The sequence below is a fragment of the Corvus cornix genome, chromosome 2, assembly GCF_000738735.6.
Source record: "Corvus cornix cornix isolate S_Up_H32 chromosome 2, ASM73873v5, whole genome shotgun sequence".
NCBI lineage: Eukaryota > Metazoa > Chordata > Aves > Passeriformes > Corvidae > Corvus > Corvus cornix.
In genome coordinates this window covers 152007839-152027970 of record NC_046333.1, presented here as the reverse complement: position 1 = coordinate 152027970, position 20132 = coordinate 152007839, and the positions used below count along the sequence as shown (strand labels likewise).

The 20132-nt window shown below is 42.3% G+C and overlaps 1 protein-coding gene across 5 annotated transcripts in view; it reads left to right on the top strand.

The window, feature by feature from the left end:
- TSNARE1 (t-SNARE domain containing 1) overlaps window positions 1-20132 on the top strand; it is a 461757-nt gene that overhangs the window by 229103 nt on the left and 212522 nt on the right. For 4 of the 5 annotated variants that reach the window (XM_039549497.1, XM_039549498.1, XM_019289341.3 and 1 more), the window contains exon 9: window positions 10084-10251. In XM_039549497.1, coding sequence (XP_039405431.1) covers window positions 10084-10251 — 168 coding nt within the window. The remainder of the gene's footprint in view (window positions 1-10083; window positions 10252-20132) is intronic. The other variant, XM_039549499.1, reaches the window with a different exon arrangement.

Below are 20132 nucleotides of genomic sequence, written 5' to 3'. Positions count from 1 at the left end.
CCTCTCCTGCCTCTGACGCAGTTAAGACATTGTCCTGATATTAACTGGAAAAATGGGCAGATTATGGACGATTTTGTTACATGTCACGTTCCGGAGGCGCTGAGCGGAAAACCTTTCAGCATTTTTTTATCTTAATCCTTTCGCTGAATACTTTATTTTGGAAACAGTTTAGGTAGCTTTTCAATCCTCATGAAAGCCTGTATGCTAATGGGGTGGTGTGGGACTGAGTGAGGAAAGGTTAACATCTCTGTGAGCGTATATCACCAAGACAGCACGGAGCACCTGAGGATAATAAAGCTGCTCTGCACTGCTTCTCTCCCTGAAACTTCCTATTTCTTGTCACTGTTTGGAAGGTTAAATTCACTTCATCCTGCCCTGTAAAGGACTCATGCAGGATAAATTAGCAAACTGCCAAATTCTCCCTATTTCATTCTCCCTGGACAAACTAACTCAGAAGCAAGATTTTGTTCCCTTCAGCAATGTTTACTCTTCCTATTTTCATTATTTCACTTTGCAGGCACTTTGGTGCCAAATATACCTCTGTGTCCAAATTTCCCTAATATTGTTAGTTTCTCTTCCTTGAGACATTGCCTAGATCTGTAATAACTCTATCACTATTCTTGAGGAAGAATATGATTTTCTTTCTGCTCTTGTGTTTTTCTCTAAATCAGTAAATATCCTGACTTGATTTGACTTGAAATTCAAGTTGTCACTCTTCATTTTTCTGGAGATTGAAGCTCGCATCCTCTGAACAAAGTTGACTGTTGTTAAATATCTCCAGTAAAACAATGTCCTCTTGCCCATGTCAGCCCTCGCTGTCAGAGCACACGAAATCAGGGCAAGCATTTAATTCCCTTCAATAAAAAGGATATTTTAAGGTTGTTTACAGGTGGGTAGATTAGGCTGAGTTAGGTGGGAATTATCACTGGCCAGGAGAAAGAACCATCAACCCCTCCTGCGTGGATAGGTGGGCACTGGGAAAGTCCCCATTGATGTTTTGGGGCTTTAGTGGGAACACTTAGAGGGATAGAAGCCATTTGGCCAATTTTGTTGAATACATTCTGTTTCACTGAATGTATCTTTAGGAACAAATGCTACAGAACCTTTTGATAGTAAAAGTTCCTGTCTAACTGGGTTCTGCTGTGCAGTGCTCTCCCATAACTGTGCACTTAAAAAAGACAACACTGTAATCAAATTCTAATTTCCAAGCATCTTTATTTCATCCCAGTATTGCCACTTGGATGATTGTGTCCCAACTGATGTTTGGAGGAAAAGGGGGAAAAAAAGTTTGATTGGAAGCATGGGGAGATTGTAATAGGAAATCAATTCTCTGTCCCCCCAGTGTAATAGGGACATGGATCATTTGTAGTGAGTCCTGAGGAGGCCACAAAGATGCTCAGGAAGGTGGAGTACCTCTGCTCTGGAGACAGGCTGGGAGAACTGGGGGTGTTCACCTGGAGAAGAGAAGGATCCAGGGAGAGCTTAGAGCCCCTTCCAGTGCCTAAAGGGGCTCCAGGAGAGCTGGAGAGGGACTTGGGACAAGGGCCTGGAGTGCCTGGACAAGGGCAAATGACTTCAGACTGAAGTAGGGTAGATTTAGATAAGGTATTAGAAATAAATTATTTAATACGAGGGTGGTGAGGCCCTGGCACAGGTTGCCCAGAGAAGCTGTGGCTGCCCCATCCCTGGAAGTGTCCAAGGCCAGGATGAACAGGGCTTGGAGCAATCTGGGATAGTGGAAGGTGTCCCTGCCCATGGCAGGGAGGTTGGAATGAGATGGTCTTTCAGGTGCCTTTCAACCCAAACCTTACTCTGGTTCTATGATTATTCACAATGAGATTCTTTTGTCGATGGTGCCAAAAGTTATGGTGGGATGATGAGGTGTTGTCCCATCCTGCTGCTCAAAGCTCTTCTCCTACTTTCATCCTTCTCTCCCACAAAGGGGGGACCCCACTCTAACCTTGTCTTGAGTCCCCAGCCCCATTCCCATCAAGTGACCACCCACCCCTACGAGGCTCTTCCAGATGGTGACAAGATTCCTCTGATTTTTGTCCTGATTTGGGATCAGGCTTTTGGGCAGTAACAGAAACATCCTGGCAGTGAAGGGCTGTAAAATGGGCAGATACTTTTTATAAAGAGTCACTAAATGAGAGTGATTCTCAATCTCAGGCTCTGAACATTTGCTCAGACACTGAGCAGTCCACTGAAACCCTGCCAAAGGCCAGGAACAAAGAGAGATTAAAAAATTGATGCCAATGAAGTTTTGTGGGAGTCAACCATGTTTCTAAAAATAAAAGTGGCTGAGCAGTCCAAAAACAAAATGCAAAATACAAAAGCAGTCTATTTTTTGAAAGATAGAGACATACTTTTTATTTCCAGCATCTTTCTACTTTTCCACAGCTCCAGAGTGGCACTGTGCCCGTGCTGGGGTTGTCTCTGCTGCAGGAAATCAAGCTGAATTTGGTTCTTGACTCCATGTGAACCCAGGAAAAAAGGACTCCTCACTATTTTATTTTATTTTATTTTTTTTGGTACTAGATGGGTGTTAATGGGTGAGCCAGTGACTCATTCTTCCTCTTGTTTGCCTTTCTAGCAGGAACCTGCTCACCAGCTGGGCAGCACATATGTTGGGAGGCAGAGACAACACGATCCTTTCTAGACAGTCTTGATGTGTCTGTGAGCTCTTTCAAGCATTGGCCATTTACACAAGTGCTGGGGGTTTCAGCTGCTCGGTGAGGGAGTCTCTGTCTTGCATCAGGATCCAGGGACAATGCAGAGCTCAGCTCTCAGACAGCACTGCCAGCCAAAATGTGGTGCCAGCAGAGATGTGCGGAGACAGAGGATGCTGAGGATATAGCACAGACAGCTAGGAAAGGGCAGGAGCAGCTTTAGGAATGTGTTGTGATGCTATAAAAACACCAGTGAATGCTCTCCTTCCAGACAGTCTTAAAGAAATGTTTTATCTGCTTGCTCTTCGCGTATGGAGATGCCACCTGGAGGTGGTGGCAGCCCAGGCAGTTGGCTCTGGGAAGGATGGGTGCAGTCAGGCTGAAGTCATTCAGTGAAATGGGTTTGAAAAGCAGAGCATGTTGGGTTACAGAGAGGGGAGATGTGTGCCTCTCTTCACTGATGCTGTTTTGCTTCACTCACATCGCCGTGGGACCGTCTATTTACATGGTAGATAAAGTTGCCAAATCAAGAGGGGGGAAAAAAAAGGAGAAGGACTGGAAATAGGAACAGAACAAGCTGCTCCTTGCTTCAATCAGACAGGGTGAAAGTACATGGCAAACGTAGCCCTCATGATCAACTGAAGTTTGACCTAGAAGCTGATGATCTCCATGAGCAAAATACGAGTGTCAGCCCCACCATCTAAGCCTGGTAGGAAGGACATTCCTCCTAAATTTGGTCTTCACTGAGGGGAGAAAATGTGCTGTGCTTCTTAAAAGCACATCAGTTATCAGAGAGCTAAACCTCGGGCCCCTGGCTTATTTTCTTTTTCTTCATCTACCACAGACAGGTCATTTAATTCTCCCACCCTGAGTACAGTAAGATCAACTCTGAACTCAAGCAGCCCTGGGTGATGAGGTCAGGATTGCTTAGAATGAATTTGGTGAAGTAATAAAGTCTTGAAGGCAAACGAAAGAAGAAGAAAACAGTAGGAGGTATGAACTAGGTACTCTGCTGCTAAGTCTCTTCCAGTTCCAGGAAACTGAAAAGATTTTCTCAGTCCTTATGACTGCAGAGACCTGAACGAGTAAATTTAAAAATGCTGAAAAGCAAACTAGCAAAATAGTTTCTGTTAATACATTTTCCCTAAAATCAGTAATTTCTTGCAGATTCTGTAGTAGGAAACTGAGAGAGGGTGGTTTTCTTGCTCAATTTCACATTCCTTTCAATCAAAAGCAAACACCTTGATCAAGAGTGAGGACAGAAACACACGAAGGATTCTAGTTAATTTAAATAAAAATGCACTTCAACCCTTCCCTTTATGCTAATTTCCCTATCCTGGTTTGTCTCATGCTAGATTGGTGCAGAGTAATCAAATTTGCATAAGTTGAAGAAAATGTGGAATCTATTGCTGTATTTGCCCATGTCAGTGATGCATGCAGGAAGGATTCAACACATTTCACTTGAAAGTTGTCCTTGTTGTGGTAGTTTTACATTTGGCCTTTTTTTTAGTGAAAAGGAAGAACAGAGAATGGTTAATTTGTGATTTCTTGTGATGCATTTCTTTCCCAGATGTAGGAAGCTCCTCTCCTAAGACAACAGAGCTTGGATTACCAATCACTGCTGTGATCTTCTGTGTGAAAGATAATGCAAAATTGTAATATCACTATTTCTCTCCTCTAAAAGATTTAGAAGTCCCAGGCTGCTTGTTCTGTGCCTGCCAGAGGCCTTTCTACCTGTAATTGCTTTGGGCTTTTGCTTGGCATGGTACAGCTCTAAATCTCATTGAGCCTGCAAGGTTAGTTGTTTTGGAAGGATGGTTTGAGAGAGATCATCTAATCCAATTTATCTGTCAGCCTTAACCTGGCTGTATTTTGGGGATAGTCAGGCTAAACTGGCTGCTCTGTGTCATTTTTGTCCCAGGCAGCTTTGCGGTGCCAACCTGCGATTAAAAATGCGTCAGGCAGAGTAACTCCAGCAGTGCTCTGCACTGTGGCCCTCCATGCACGGTGTTTTATTGATCTCTAATGCAGACACTCCAGCCTCATTATTCTACATGCAATAAAATGTGAAACTCTGAGCCTGGATGCTACTGAGAATAGGAGATCCTCATAAAGTGTTGCCTGGCTGTTTATGTGTCTATATGTACTATAAAGCAAGAGATAAACATCTCTGCATTTGCATTTTGTTTGAAAGCCGGAGCCAAAATGTTACCCAAGGAGATGTGAGAGTATGCAGGAGCTGTGGGAGGTGTGGTGGTTGCTGCTGGAGCTGGCCATATACCTGCTAGAGGTGCAGCAGACTTCTGGAGATTGGGAAGAGAGAGCAACCTTCCTTGGTTTACTCCCTGAGTCATATAAAAGCTCTGAAATACTCTCTTTTCATGGTTGCAGAAGATTTCCTTGGAGCTGCAGGCAGTCTGTAGTACAAAATTAGCTCAGACAAGTGAGACTGGTTTTACCTGTGCTCGTATAAACTGCAAGGAAACAAGGAATTTGTGAATGGTGCTGTGCATATCGAAGGCATCTCCAGGGCCTTACAGCCCAGCAATGCTCCGGCTGTGAAATGTGCGTGTGAATGGAGTAGTTGTCAGAAAAAAGGGAACTTGTGCTCCTTCTTATTGTCCAGAATTAGTTTTTCAATCCAAGTGAGGGACTTCTGGCTCAAATTGAACTTACTGTCAACAGGACCCCCAGATCCCTTTCCAAGCCTCTTGCTCCCCTTCCCCACTCTGACAACAGCTCTGCCGCATCCATCCTGAGATGTTGTGCCTGTTTCCTCTTCCCAAACTTTCACACGCAGAAATGAAACCCTCCTCCCCAGGACACAAGTCCTGGTGGAGTTTGGAGTGGAAGGAGATGGTGTAGAAATGGGTTCACGTTTCATTCCAGGCTTAATCAAGTTCCCTTCTCAACTGTCTTTATGCTGAGGTTGAAAGTGGAAGGTTGTGAATGTCTTCCTCAGCCCTTCCTTCTCCCGTGCCTGTGGTGTCACTCACCTGGTGGCCAGTCTGTAAACCCAGCTTCAATAAATCTTGGTTACTTACATCAACTCTTACAGTTCTTTTTGGCAAGGCTGTGAGAGGCTTATTTTATTTCTCACCTTTATTATCTGTCTTTTACTAACCTGAGCTGGAGGGAGTGTGTGTATCTCTATTTGTCTCTGTTGTATAATTTTTCTCTGTATCTTCAGGTTTTGGGGAGATTGGAGAGGAAATTTTCCTTTGAAATTGCTAAACATTTCACTGGAAGTAAAAACCATTTTTCATCCATCTCCAGTCAATATTTCATGCCCTGAATTTGTGGAAAGGGAACAGTCTTGTAACCAGCAATCAGGAATGTCATCATTAAAGTCAGTGAGGTAAAAAAGTGCTGCAGGACTAGGAGGTATCAGGACACTCTCACTGCTACAGGAGACTCCCAGCTCTCTGGAGATGAGCTGTGAGGTTGATGAGCTGGTTGGTGTTACATTAGCTGGAGTTCCCATTGGATTTCTGCTTCTCTGTGGAATAAAGACCATATGGGAGCTAGAAGAGAAGTCATTTCCACCCCTTGCTTGGTGATTTTGTGTGACATGAGTTGTCAAACTCGTGATATTCTGTCCCTTCTGATAGACAAATGGGGAGTGAGGCAGCACCAATTGGGAGGGGGTTATTTTTGGAGGGGTCTCAGACATGAAACTTCTGAGGCAAAGATTCTGCTGCTGATAAAGCACAGGCACTAACAGAAGCTGTCACCATCCAGATAAAACCTTTTTTTTTTTTCCCCCTATCAGCAGCTGCATATAGCATCTCCCCATTGGTAGAATAAATCTGATAAAAATATGTAGTTGTAAGCAGCAATGATTTTATCCTGGTGAAAAGATTTTATCCAACAGGAAAAATGTTGTGTCTCAGCATAATTTTTCAGATATGATGAACAACAGAATGGTATGACCCTCAGTCCTAGGGATTTAGTCTTAAAAGAACTACTGAGCATATCAGATATACTCAACTTTTTCTCTGCTATAATTTTTTTTTCATTGGCAGAGTTCAGGTTATAGATATGTCTTGACAAAAATCTGCCAGAGGCAAATTTCAACAAAAGAACAACTTCAAACACATCCAATTAACAATTTATGGAAGGAAATCCAACAGAAAATTACACAGAGATTCACAGGGCATAAAATTTGGCACTAAATCAAATTTATTGTGGAAATGCCTGTACGGGGAGTTACGGCCCCTTCCAGTGCAGTGTCAAAGGGACCTTTATCTGTGGAGGCTCAGTGAGTGCCCTCCATCTGATCTTTTCTTGCTATAAATACAATGTTTTGTCAGACATGGCAATGAACATAGCTCAAAAGGGAATGAAGAACACTGATAAGCCAAGCTATATGTAGCTTTCAATCAGAAGCATTAGAAGTGATTAGATTTCTTCACAGTTTCAGATTTAAGATTTGTTCACTTTATCACAGAAATGAGGGGCTCGTGCCATCGACAGCACAAAATCACTTTTATTTGTTAGCACAGCATACAGACTCTGATAGCAGGTCATGGTGACTGTATTTAACATTATTATGGAGCCATTTTTACGTCTGGAAGGAAATATCAGCCCCCCTGCATCCTGTTGTTTTACTGATTTACTCATTCAGCAGCTGTGGTCGGATTTTTTCAGATGTTAAGGATACAAACACACGTAATTGCCTCAGCAGCTCTGAAATTAGCTTAGGTTGCTACTTTGTTTAGAGAAAACGATCTGTGTCTAGACCTTTACCTATTTAAACACATGAGTAGCTGATTTTTTTTAAGAGATGACTGAGCAGCAGCCCTTGCAATGCATTATCTGAGTAATTTGCAGGGGGGACGTGTTATTTACAGATACCAGGCCCAGCTAGTGAGGATGACAAATAAAGTTGACACAGGCCAAGATAAAGCATATTTGTGGTACAACTGTGTTATTCCATGGATTAATCTAATTTGAAGAGCTGGTTGCTGGCTCTCCTGTTATCCCTCTGCTCCCAAATCAGAACAGGAAACATTTGAACACTTGCACATTTGTCGTCTTCCACTGAAATTCAGACCTGCACAGGACAAGCATGGCTTTGAGTGTCCATTCATGGGCATGGAGGTCCTTGGTGCAGAGTCCTTGCTGTGACCAGAGTACACGAATTTTATTAGAACACTTTTCCTGTGTTCTAATAAGGAAGATCTTGGGATCTTCCAAGAATCTTGGGTGTGTGCAGTTTGCTTCTGCTCATCTTAACCCACTGGTGAAGATGAGAGGACACCTCTGTCACTAAATGAAGCATTAGGATTCCCTAAGGCTTTATTTTCCTGAGTCCATTAATACACTCTTTTGGCACTGAAACACTCTACCAGGGAAGTTAGTGTCCAAGGCACGTGATAATTAGTGAATAAAACACCCCCAAAGTATCTTAATCCTATTAAAATATGTCTTTTAAAGTGTAAATTAATCTTTAACCTAATTTTAAATGATGGTTTTCTTCCTGTAACACACCCTTTCTCAGTAGATCCCTGGAAAGCAGAAGGTGAAAAAAAATAAGACATCAATGTCAAAGACTTTCATCTGCTGTTCATATTTTGAAAGATACTTGACTGTTGCTGATTTTCCCATTTCCTGCTACTTCTTCCATCACCCCACTTCCTTCACCAAGTTGTGTTGTTTTCCTTGTCTCCAATTAGGTATGGTAATAATAATAATAAAAATAATAATAATAATAAAAAAATAATTTCCGAACACAAAGTCTAAGTTTAGGCAAAAACAAAAATTCTTTTGTTTCTAAATACAGGAATTATATCCTTTTTAAAGAGCTAAAGAAGAGTTACAGAGTTAAACAAACATTTCTAGACTCAAGTCCTCCCACTCCTTCCAGTTCTGCAGTCCTGTGCCCTTCCATTAAACTGTCCCATGGCTCCTTTTCCTGTTCACTCTGTGGGAATTCGGGGAAATTTATATTTCTGAAGATGTAGCCACAGCGAGACAGCAAAGGCTTTTATTTTTCAGGCACAGCTCCCAGTGTTTGTGCTTCAGGTAAACCCAGACTCAGAGAACTGAGCACCCCCCTGAGTACTTGCTCTTGTTCTCTCCTATAGCTTTCAGAGGCTTTGGGGAAATTTAGGTCAAGGATGTGCTGTGGCCACTCCATTTCTTCTTTCAACTGCAGAGCATCATGGTTTGCTTTTTTATTCTAACTTTTATTTAGGAGTCAAAGCTCAGCTCAAGAGCAAGTTAGGTGACCATGAACATTGTTTGAAGTGAAACCCTCATGCAGTTGTAAGGTTGGAGCCTTCATCAGCACCTCTTAGGTTAGAACTTGAGCTCAGTCTCCAAACCAACCCTGAGTCAGTTCATTCTCCAAGTCCAGTCAGGACTGAACCTAACTGGCACAGAACCTAAACAGGCTGGGTGGAGAAGACCTTGCTAAACCTCTGCTACTTTTTGTGTAGATACAACTGGTTCTTGAACAAGGTTTTAAAATCTGGATATGAATATAAGTGCAGCTCCCAAGATAGTAGGAAATGGTATCTTGGGGCTTATAAAACAAGTTAAGGAGTTTTAAAAAAGAGGGGAAAAAACTTATTAAACAGGCAGATAGGACATTGGGGAATGGTTTTAAACTGAAAGAGGAGATATTTAGATTAACTATTAGGAAGAATTTCTTTCCTCAGAGGGTGGTGAGGTGCTAGAATGGGTTGTCCAGAGAAGGACATCCCTGGAAGTGTTCCAGGCCAGGCTGGACAGGGCTTGGAGCAACCTGGGATAGTGGAAGGTGTCCCTGCCCATGGCAGGGGGGTTGGAATGAGATGATCTTTGAGGTCCTTTCAACCCAAACCATTCTGTGGTTCAGTGACTGTGATCTGATGTGTCAGCAAAACCAGGTCAACTCCACAGAGTGAACACCACAAACCTGTGAGTTGCTCGAGCTGATCACTCTGCACTCACATCACTGCAGTGATTTCCCCTTTTATAAACTGTGCTGTTTATGTCATAAATGGAGAGGACTGGAACCTTTGTATTTTGAACCTTATAAGTTGGGTCATAAAGTCTTCAAGACAAATAAATAGGATTTCTGTGTGCCTGAGAAAGTGTCTAATTCAGGAAGAATTTGCAGGGAAATTAAACAAGGTAAATGTGTTATTTTTCAGCTGCACATAAATGTTTTGTTCTGTCAGAACTGTGGAAAATTGAAGTTGGTTGCAGGGGACCCAAAGCAGCTCAGGAGATCTGACTTCAAGTCCCAACATTTCCTTTGAGACTTCAAATGTTTCCTCTCATGCAATTTACTTTTCTCCTCTCCATCTTTTTGCCACTGTTTACTCCATCTCTTATATCAGTATTTTCTTTTCCCACACTAAAGCTGTTTGAAACCAGAAAACATTTACACTTCCTTTACTTTCTTTCCATTCTCCCAAATTAGCAGAGCCCCAAGACCCCCTTCTCTGACCTGCCTGATGACGAGAAGATCTTTAACGGAGGCGATGGCGTGTGGCAGAACCAGGGCCAGGACCAAGCCTTGCTCTCGGAAATCACGGAGGAGGATCTGGAAGCCATCCGCCAGCGGGAAGAAGCCATTCAGCAGATTGAGGTCAGTAACCTCCTCCCACCATGGTTTTGTGAGCTGGAAAGGCAGAGTCCTTGCCTTGTGCCTTGCTCAACGTGATTAAGGAAATGCTGATTTGCATTGCTGTCGGTACAGCATCACGAAAGACAGGCAGATTATCCAGTGTTTCTAAACATGGGAATCAGTGACAGAAGGAAAAGTTGGAAAGCCAGATGATTAGTAATGAAAATTACAAGAGTTAATTAATGGTCATGGGCTAATGGTTGGGTTCTTCCCAGAGAGTCTTCCACAGCTGAGTCTGTAGTGAGATGGTTTAATTGAGCTGGGTTCTGCAGCAAAGCAACTTTCTCAGTGCACTCAAACTTGAAACTTCAGTTTGTCACAGGCAAAAAATACTCAGCTTTACCAGTAGAGAGAATAATAGGTAGACAAAAGGAAACAACTTGTTAACCTTTTCAAATAATTCAATGTTTTGCTACTTTAAAGTATTTGGATGCTCTTGATGTAGTTAAAAGAGGACATACTATTTTTATTCCTTTTATTTTTTTCAAAAGCACTGTAAAAATATGAAATAAAAGGAACAAAAAGAGGCCTGAATAAGTTAAGCATCCCACATTTTTCTTTTCATACTTCTTTTTATGCTTTTGGGAAACTCTTGTTAGGTAAATTTAAGCGATAAATGGGTAAAACAAGAACATATTAAACCTTTCTAATTTGTATGCTTTTACAGACCTAAACTCAAGATGAACCAAAAAAAGAGGACTTCAGAATAATCAGAACATTTAATTAAGGCCTAAACTTTGTCCTTTAATTGGATTGGGCTAATTTTATCAGGATAGATTTTGGTTGCTGTACTGCAGGAATTGTGATTGAGCTAACAGTGCAAAAAGGGGACAAAAGTTCCTGCTGGGGGCTGGCGCTTTGAGGTTGGGCCCTCTGTTTGCAAACAGTGGTGCCCACATATGACTCAACTCTCCAAGTCAGAAATGCTGATAGTTTTACAGGAGCAGGTCGAGGTCAGTGTTTGTCTAATTTCTGTTATGGTTCACTGAGCAGAGATGAATGAGCTTTGTGGACTTGTGTCCATTACTAGGGGTGAAACTGTCAAAGAATATTCTCACACTGAGTATCTTCGTCTGTGAATTGTCATTCTACACTTGAGGGATCTCAGTGCATCCAGCAGGACAAACTGTAGGGAACTTTGTTGCAAAGAAAATGCATGTTTTGGACTGTTCCTGCACTTTGATGTTCAAGAAGGATGGTAGCAAATGTATTTCTGAAATGATCTTGTGAGCAACACCACCAGCTCACTGGAGATATTTAACAACTGTCTGAGTAGAATCTTGTGCCAAGTTCTCTGGGATGACCCTGCTTGAGCAAGGATGTTGGACCAGATGACCCCACCGTGGTGCCTCAGCCATTCTGTGGTTCTGTGATTTTGTGATCCTTTTGGTTTGAAATATAGTCAGAGCCTTTTTTATTTTGTCTTTGCATTGCCCCTGTCCTCCCCAGAGAAAAAAAAAAAACCCATTTAATATTTTCCCATTAGGCAGTGGGGAATGACAACCCCCAAGGCAGCCTCAAGCACACCAGCTTTGGAAAGTCAAGATGTGCAGTTGTGTCTCCTTGGAGAGATCTTTATTTTGCTGGTTAAATCCCATTTCTGTGCCACAATCTGATGTCTCTGCACCAATTTGCACAGGACTGTGTGGCAATGGTGGGGTGATTGAGGGGGGTGAAATGAACCCAATCACAGTCCTAAATAACTTAAAAAAAAAAAATCTACATTCATGTATTGTGCAGGGTTTGTATCTATTGATTTGGTCCTGGATACCTTTCTGCCTGACATGATTTTATCTCTGAATAGCTCAGTTTATGCAATTAATGATTTAGTCAGCTTAAGCAATTAATGTTATTTAGGCTTTTGCTTCCTGAGAATGTGTGCACTTTCTTTTTACCTGTTTTTTCCCCATCTCCTCTATCCATTTTGATTTGCTTTCCAAGATCCCCGTTCATCCTCTAAGGAGGGCTGCATTCCACAAACATTATTTCAAATGTAGCTTAAACATTTCTCCTCAGGAGGAAAACATTTAGGACCGATGGCATTTTGTTTAACATCTCTTTTGAAAGAAATATAATGAAAATGAGTTTTTTTGGACAGCATTGTTCCTCTCCCCAGCTGTATTTGAACAAGCAGATGGTGCTTTTAAATAATTTTCACTGTGTTTTGTTTTTCTGTTTGTTGACCCACATGAGCATATTTCTTGTGAAAGGACTCATCTTGCAAATTAAAGCTTCCCTGTTTTCAGTAGAAGTTGTGGGTACACAGGGGATTCCCTGAACTCACAGTCACCATAACAATTTTTTCCAGTATATTTTCATAACCAGTGAGTAGCCAAGAAGGTTAACATGACACATTATTCCTGTCAAACATGACTAATAAACTAAATTTATTGCCAAACTGATGTATAGCATTTGTTGTCGTTTGTTCTTTGGGGACCTGAATGAAGAATAGAGCTGTGCAAAATTTGTCTTGTGCAAGCAGATTGGTCTCACTGGGATTTCCATGTTGCTGCATATCCTGCACCAGAAACATGGAGATCTTGAGCAGCGCAGGAGGTGTTGAAAGAACATCACATCTTCTGATTACACACAACTTTGGAGAAGCTCATGGTGCTGGTACCAGTCATGGGGCTTTTTTTTAAGAGACATTGAATTTGCCCTTTTTGCAAGAACAGGTATAAAAACTTTTTTGTTGCTGAAGAAATAAGGAAATAAGTTCTCTTCCCATCTTGTGCCCTGAAAAACAGATATGAAGTTGTGCCCATAATAGACATTTTCTTAATGTTCCAATGACTTTTTCCCACTTGTGCGTTTTCCACATCTCCAGAATCTCTTCAGAGGTTCGGGTTAATAGGACATTGTTCTCTGTCAGGAAATCCCTCGAGGCACTTTGCAATGTTCACAGTTTCCACCTAGAAAGATAAGAGCCAAGTCAAAAGTTCACCTGGCTGTTCATTTTATTTAAATGTGCTCCTTTTGCTATTGCTTGCAGATTAAAACCAGAGACGTCTGCAAGGGAGATGTCTCGCCAAAACCTTACATTTTGGATAAAGATCTTTATTGCTTGGAAATGTCAAAATCTGGTAGGACGCAGCAGCCTTGACACAAGTGTTATTTCTTAAAATATTGCTTTGAACTGTTATATAAAACCTATTTTAACTTGAACTGTATTGGCAGTGAATAATAGATGCCATAACAACTTTATATATAGCACTGTAAAATGTGCCATCAGAAATACATGAGCTGAACTGTAATGTGCATTGTCAGTGCTCAGTGCTGGCACAAGCTCTGTCATAGCCAATATATATATAATATATGTAATTTACCATCCCGTGCCTTTCATTTGCACCTGTGGTCATCTGAAAAATGGGAGGTGATAAAAGTTTGAGAAGAAATGGATAAGCACTGAATGGGGAACTTCACAGAATTTCAGCTGGTTACTGGAAAGATGTATAAAAAAAAGATTCTAAATGCTGTATTGATTCAGAAAGTCTCCCGTGATCCTCCCCATGCAGACAGCTTCCCCAGAGGTGATGAGAAAGGAGAATGAGGAAAACCTCCCCCAAGATGGTCCACCAACCCTTTTCCTCTCTCACAGCAGTTTCCTATCCCTATCCTCTGCTTCCATAGAGTGGGCGTTCTCCTACCTTGAAGAGCAGGAGGTGTCCCTTCCCATGGCACAGGGCTTGGAACAAGATGATCTTTAGGGTCTCTTCCAACCCAAACCACTCTGTGATTCCGTAATATCCTGAAGAAAGCAAAACACATCACAGCGACTGCATTTTAGCTGATGCATCCCTTGGCAAAAGAAGGAGGGATGGATAGGTTGTGGCAACAGGTGTGAGGAAACTGCTTTTATTTTTAGGAGAGGATGTTCCCTCTGGGTCGTCATTAGAAGTGTTGATGTTTGTTCCCTATCTGTTTTGAAGAGAAGTGATAGATGCCAGCCTCCACGCCTGTCACTCAAGCCTTTGTAGGCAGACAGAAAATGAAACACAATAAAAATAAAACAAAAGAAAGCCCCACAGAGCCTGGAAGAGTGTGTTTGTTAGTTCAAACATGTTCCTTGTTCCCTCATTACTACGTATCATTTCTTGCTGAGGGGTGTTTTCGGAAAAATCTCTCACCGATGGTTGCGGTTTAGAGGGTTTAGTGCAAGCTATTTTATACCTTTCATCAACTTCAATAGTCCAGGGCTTTGACTTATGAGGGCTCTGCCTGTGTCTTCACAGAGGCTTTTTGTCTCAGAGTAATGTATAAATAACACAAGATCATGACAAGCACCGTCCGTGAACAATCTGTGTGAGTGTCAAACCCTTCTCATGACAGCGTTGGGGAGCCTAATTATCCTGAGCTGCAGAGCTGCCTGCCAGGTTGACATGGCCATCCCTGGGACTGGTATTGAGTTGTTCCCTAAAGAACCAGCTCCAGTATCCTGCCCAGTCTAATTTAAAATTACCTGAGCTGCAGGACTGCCACCATTTATTTCGGGAGACTATTTCACGGTCCAGCAGGCTTCGGTGTTGATGAAATGCTTCCCTCTGTTCTTGCTAAAGATCCCTTTCTCATTCTTGGCTTTTTACACCTAGTGAAACTCTGCTGGACCCTTCAAATAATTCTTCTTCCCCTTTGGCTTTTAAACTCCTCAAATGCTAACAGTTATCCTCCTCTTCACAAGTTGGTCTCCGTGGCTTTTCAGTCACTCCAGTGCTCTCTTCTCAATTATTTCCCATTTGTTAGTTCTTTGCTCCTGCAGCAGCAGACTGTATATAGGATTTTGGTGTACGAGAGCTGAACAGAAAAAAAGTGTAAAAAGCTCCATGGATCCACTTCAGAGCTTACAAGTGCTGATGGAAAATTTCTAGATAATTTCTGCACAAGTAAACTCACCAAAGACACTAGAGCCTGCTCATTACACTTTGTAACTGTTAAGCATATCCTGACACACTTTTGACCCAGATAAGCCAGTTATTACCCAGTTATTGACACAATTTGAGAGGTAACATTTTCCAGAAGCAGTTTGGTGCAGCCACCCTGTTCAGAGGGTAAGGGGACTTAATGATGTGCATGCAGTGAAGTGCAGTTTCAGTGCCTGAGAACAGGCATCTCCCATGTCCTTGTACAGCTGCAGCCCTACTGATTTATGAATTGATCGCAAAAGTTTCCTCTAGTCCTCACTAACATTTAGGGAAGAGGAAGAGTAAGGTGAATGAAGGGTAAATTTTGTGGGAAGCTGTGCAAGCCTGAGGGCAAAATGAGGTGTATGTGAAAATAGAATCTGGCCTGTTTGAAAATGTGGAGAAGCCTCAGCAATTCTGGAGAACTAAGAGCAGCCTATCCCAGTGGAATCCTGCAGTAGCCATTTCCATTGAATTTTGATTAAACTGTGCCTCCCTCTGTGTGCCCATGTGGCCTCCAACACTCCTGAATTGCTATAAGGGACTTCCCTTCATGCCAAAACCACTCACATTCAATCTGCACATCTTCAGCGTGTTGCTTTCAAACTGCCACTGTCATGCCAGGCAGCACTGAAATGTTTATTCATTTTAGTTTCAGGGGTTCTGTGAGGATCACAGAATATCCTGAGGTGGAAGGGACCCACAAGGTTCATCGAGCCCAGCTCTTGGCCCTGCACAGTACACCCCCAAGAATCCCACCATGTCCCTGAGAGCTTTTCCCAAATACTTCTTGAGCTCTGCCATGCTTGGTGCTGTGACCACTGCCCTGGGGAGCTGTTCCAGTGCCCAACCTCCCTCTGGGGGAAGAATCTTTTCCTAATATCCAACCTAAGCCTCCCCTGACACAGCTTCAGGCCATTCCCTCAGGTTCTACCACTAAAATAGCAAGCACATCACATGCTGTATTTCCTACTCTTTATTAAGTGCTGTTTAATATGTCAATACACATCCATCGGTCCTGTAATCCCACTGCATCCTGACAGAGAGGCAAGAGATGAAATACCACTGGGTAACACATTGTGAAGATTCTCTCATCATCTCCTTTCTGCTCAAACATCACTTTTGCTATGACTACATGCAAAAGCCCAAACTTTTTCTTCTTGCCTGGCTAAAACTGTATTTCTTCTTCTCCTTATGGAAATGATTACAGCTTGTACATTTTTGTAATCAGTTTCACCAGGGATATGTGTACAGCCTTGGATATCCCTTCGCAAGACAGAGAGGTTTCAGGAATATGTCACAAATCTTTTTTAGCCCTAGGCAATTTCTCATGTCTCAGGTGTAACCTTATGAGTAAACGATGTGTGGTGAAGTGTTTTTAACTAAATTGGAGAGGTTTCCACTGTGGGCTAGAGATAATTTTCCTTTTCTCACTTACATTCCCAGTGCCTTATCCAAAGACTGTTAGTGTCAGAGAGTCCTGCCCTAAACCCTTTCCTTCATGCACTATTCCTTCAGTGAGCTTGCATGAAGAAGGCAGTAATGAAAGCCTGGATTCAGCGAATCCCTTATGTGTGTCTTAACGGCTTTGCTGAATAGGGATGGACTTTAGAACATACTAAAAGTGAAGTATTTCCTCTGCAGAAGGAGAAAATAGTGCTGAGACACACATAACTTGCTAAAAATCTGAATTTTAGCGAGACGCATCTGCATATTTATATCCACAGAAACTGAGCTGAGTTAAAGTCTTGTGTATGACCTGTCAATGTTCATTGATATGGCAGAGAGCTGGAAAGAGAGACATCTCCAGTGCTGGTGGTGAAATACTGTTTATCTTCTGCAAATCCTCCTGCTTAAGTGTTAATATTTCTTTTGTTAAAATCCTCCTTTTACTGCACTTTTGCCTAAGTTTTTGCCACCAGATGATGATTGTCTCAACAAAGGTAATTACTTGCCCCTATTTCTGTTAGCACAGAGAGTACGAACATCAATAGAGAAATTTTTGTGGCTGTGATTTTCTGCCCCAAAGGGGAATTACCCCTCTCACCCATCACTTAGGTTAGAGCAGTTCACTCTCTAGTTCTCTGATGCTAATTAATAACAATGGACATCGATAGCCCATCAACCAGCTGAGATCCTCTAGCAGTGCTCGAAAGAGCTGCCCCAGCAGGTTTGGCTTCTTACCTTCCTGGATTGAGTGCTGTGCTTTCTTTTTAAAATTTTTTTTTGGGGTAGGGAAATCAAAATTTTCCCCAGTCAAGATGGGTGAAGTAACCACAGGTGAGTCTTAAGTCATGGAAATATAAAAGTTCCTGTTGGCAAAGCCCTGGAGCATCTCAAGAACCCACTGGAGACTGAGTCAGGCCTCCCTCATCAGAGCTCAGCAGAGAGGGAAATGAACCAAGGATAAAGACCCCACAGAGGTAACAAGGGAAGAGATAACTGAGAAGGATAATGAAATCCACATTTCACAGCAAGACCAGTTCCCATTCCCTCCTATTTACCAAAAGGTGCCTGGTCTTTTATAAATTATCCTTGACAGGAATATTCTCCCACATCCTCGCAGAAATTAGACTGAAAATCACATTGTTAACATTGTTAACAATGAATGTCAAATTTTAGAGGCTGATGACAAAGGCAGTATTAGTTTATGCCCTCTGCACTATGCAGGCTCATTTCATTCAGGTATTCTTTAATACTTTTAATTGCTCCTTTATGAAAGTGGATGGATGTTGCAGAACTGTCTTTCCTCACCACCCTGTTCACCATTTATCTACCTAGAGTGTCTCCTCTGGTTGTCATTTCCTTCTCTGCACTGAAGTCACCTCTTCTCCTCTGTATTGAGGCTCTCAGACAGCTCACTTGAGGCAGAAAGACTATTAAGACTCACCTAGAAACTATGAAGAATTGCAAATTTTAGTATTATAATATATTTCCTTCAGTGCAAATTTTTAGCTAGACCCCTGAGCAACCTTATCTGACCTCAGAGTTGGTTCTGCTGTGAGTGAGTGGCTGGACTTGAGCTCTCCTGTGGCCTTTTCAAACCTGAATTATCCTGTGATCTCATGATCCCATTATCTCTCCATCTCCTTTGACTGCACCACTGAGGGCTACCAGAAGTTCATGTGTTAATCTTGCTTCACTCTAAAGACAAAACATCTCGATTTCCCTGCCTGTGTGAGCTCCCAAGTCAGCCTCATTCTCCCTCCTCTTCCATCCATTGTCACCACAGGCAGGAGTTCATTCTTTGCTCCTCTGTTCATACCACATTTGTCATTTATTTGGGGAAATAATTAGGATATTTTACCCATCAGAAAGATAGGTGTCTCTGGAAGAGAAGTCCTCTTAGGTGACCCTGTGCCTGTGTTCCATCAGTGGGGGTGCCCAGAGAAGCTGTGGCTGCCCCATCCCTGGAAGTCTTCAAGGCCAGGTTGGACAGGGCTTGGAGCAACCTGGGATAGTGGAAGGTGTCCCGCCCATGGCAGGAGATTGGAACAAGATGATCTTTAATGTCCCTTCCAACCCGAACCATTCTGTGATTTTGATGCAGGAATAAAACCAGAGTCATGTTTCAGAAGAATTCAGATCTCTCTTGTCCAGCAACAACTGGAATGCAGATGTGGTTTGCTCGTGTTGGTATTAAAACTGCATTTTTTGAAAAATGTGGACTCTTGTTGATATAAAACAAAAGTTGCAATTTCTTCTAATTTAAGGCTAAGGTATTGCTGTTGAAGGATGTGTGGTAGGATTTTAGATCAAAGGTCAAAACATGTTCAGACAGTTTTTTGTAATTTTACTCTTAACATCTTTTAGTAAGCTGCCAGGACTAAAAGGATTCTTCTGGATCACTCTAAGTGTTCCTGGGAATGTATAAGACTTCATTCTCTCCAGGTTTTAAACTGTTGCATGGCTTTAAACTGAAAGAGAGCAGGTTTATGTTAGACATTAGGAAAAATGTCTTCCCTGTAAGGGTGGGGATGCCCTGGCACATGTTGCCTGAATAATTTGTGGCTGCCCCATCCCTGGAAGTATTCATGGCCAGATTGGAGGGGGCTTGGAGCAACCTGGGATAGTGGAAGGTGTCCCTGCCCATGGAAAGAGCTTGGAACTGGATGAGCTTTAAGGTCTTGTACAACCAAAACCGTTCCATGATTCTCTGCTCTACCTACAGCAATAAACATCTGCTTATTTTTAACTCTACCTTTGGAGCTGGTGATTTTTTGGATCAAATGTTCCTGAGTTTCATCTTTCCTTGTCAGTTCTCCCACAAGGAATAAAAGCTGCCACAGATTTCTTACCGTGCTTCTATTCCCATTTCACAGCTGGAGAAACTGAGACATTATGGATTGTTTCTCTGCCAGTGGAGCTCCATAGAAATGTAAATGCCTTGCTTAAGACCTGGGAAAGAGTCAGGATCTGTGCCAGGATTAAAATGCTGCTTGTTCTGTACTTCCGTACCCAGTTCTCTTCAGACTGTGCTGGGATGAGAGATCCAAATACAAGATCTGGCATATTTAGCTTCTAATTTTTCTCCCTGTATTTGAATTGCCAGGCAGAAGGAACGTGCTCCTGTTCAGAAAACACCCTGTCATCCATTCAGCTTGGATGAAGCTCAAGGAAAACACTGATCATCATTTGTAGCTGAAGGCAGATCTTCCCTACAGGGGGGGCTTGCTGGGATATGAAGTTTCACCCATGATATCATGACTTTATCGGGAGATGCTGAACATCGTCCTGTGTCTCTGAAAGCACAGATTGCTCTGTCAGAGACAGAGAAATTCTTACCCTCTGAAAAATCTTCCGACGTGAAGATGAGGCTGCAGGAGTGAGGGCAGGGGGGAAACGATCTGCTCTGTGCTTGTACCTTCAAAACACACCTGCAGGAAAGCTTGCAGGTGAATGTCAGCTATGTCAGACAACGTGCTGCTGAGGGATTAAAAGATG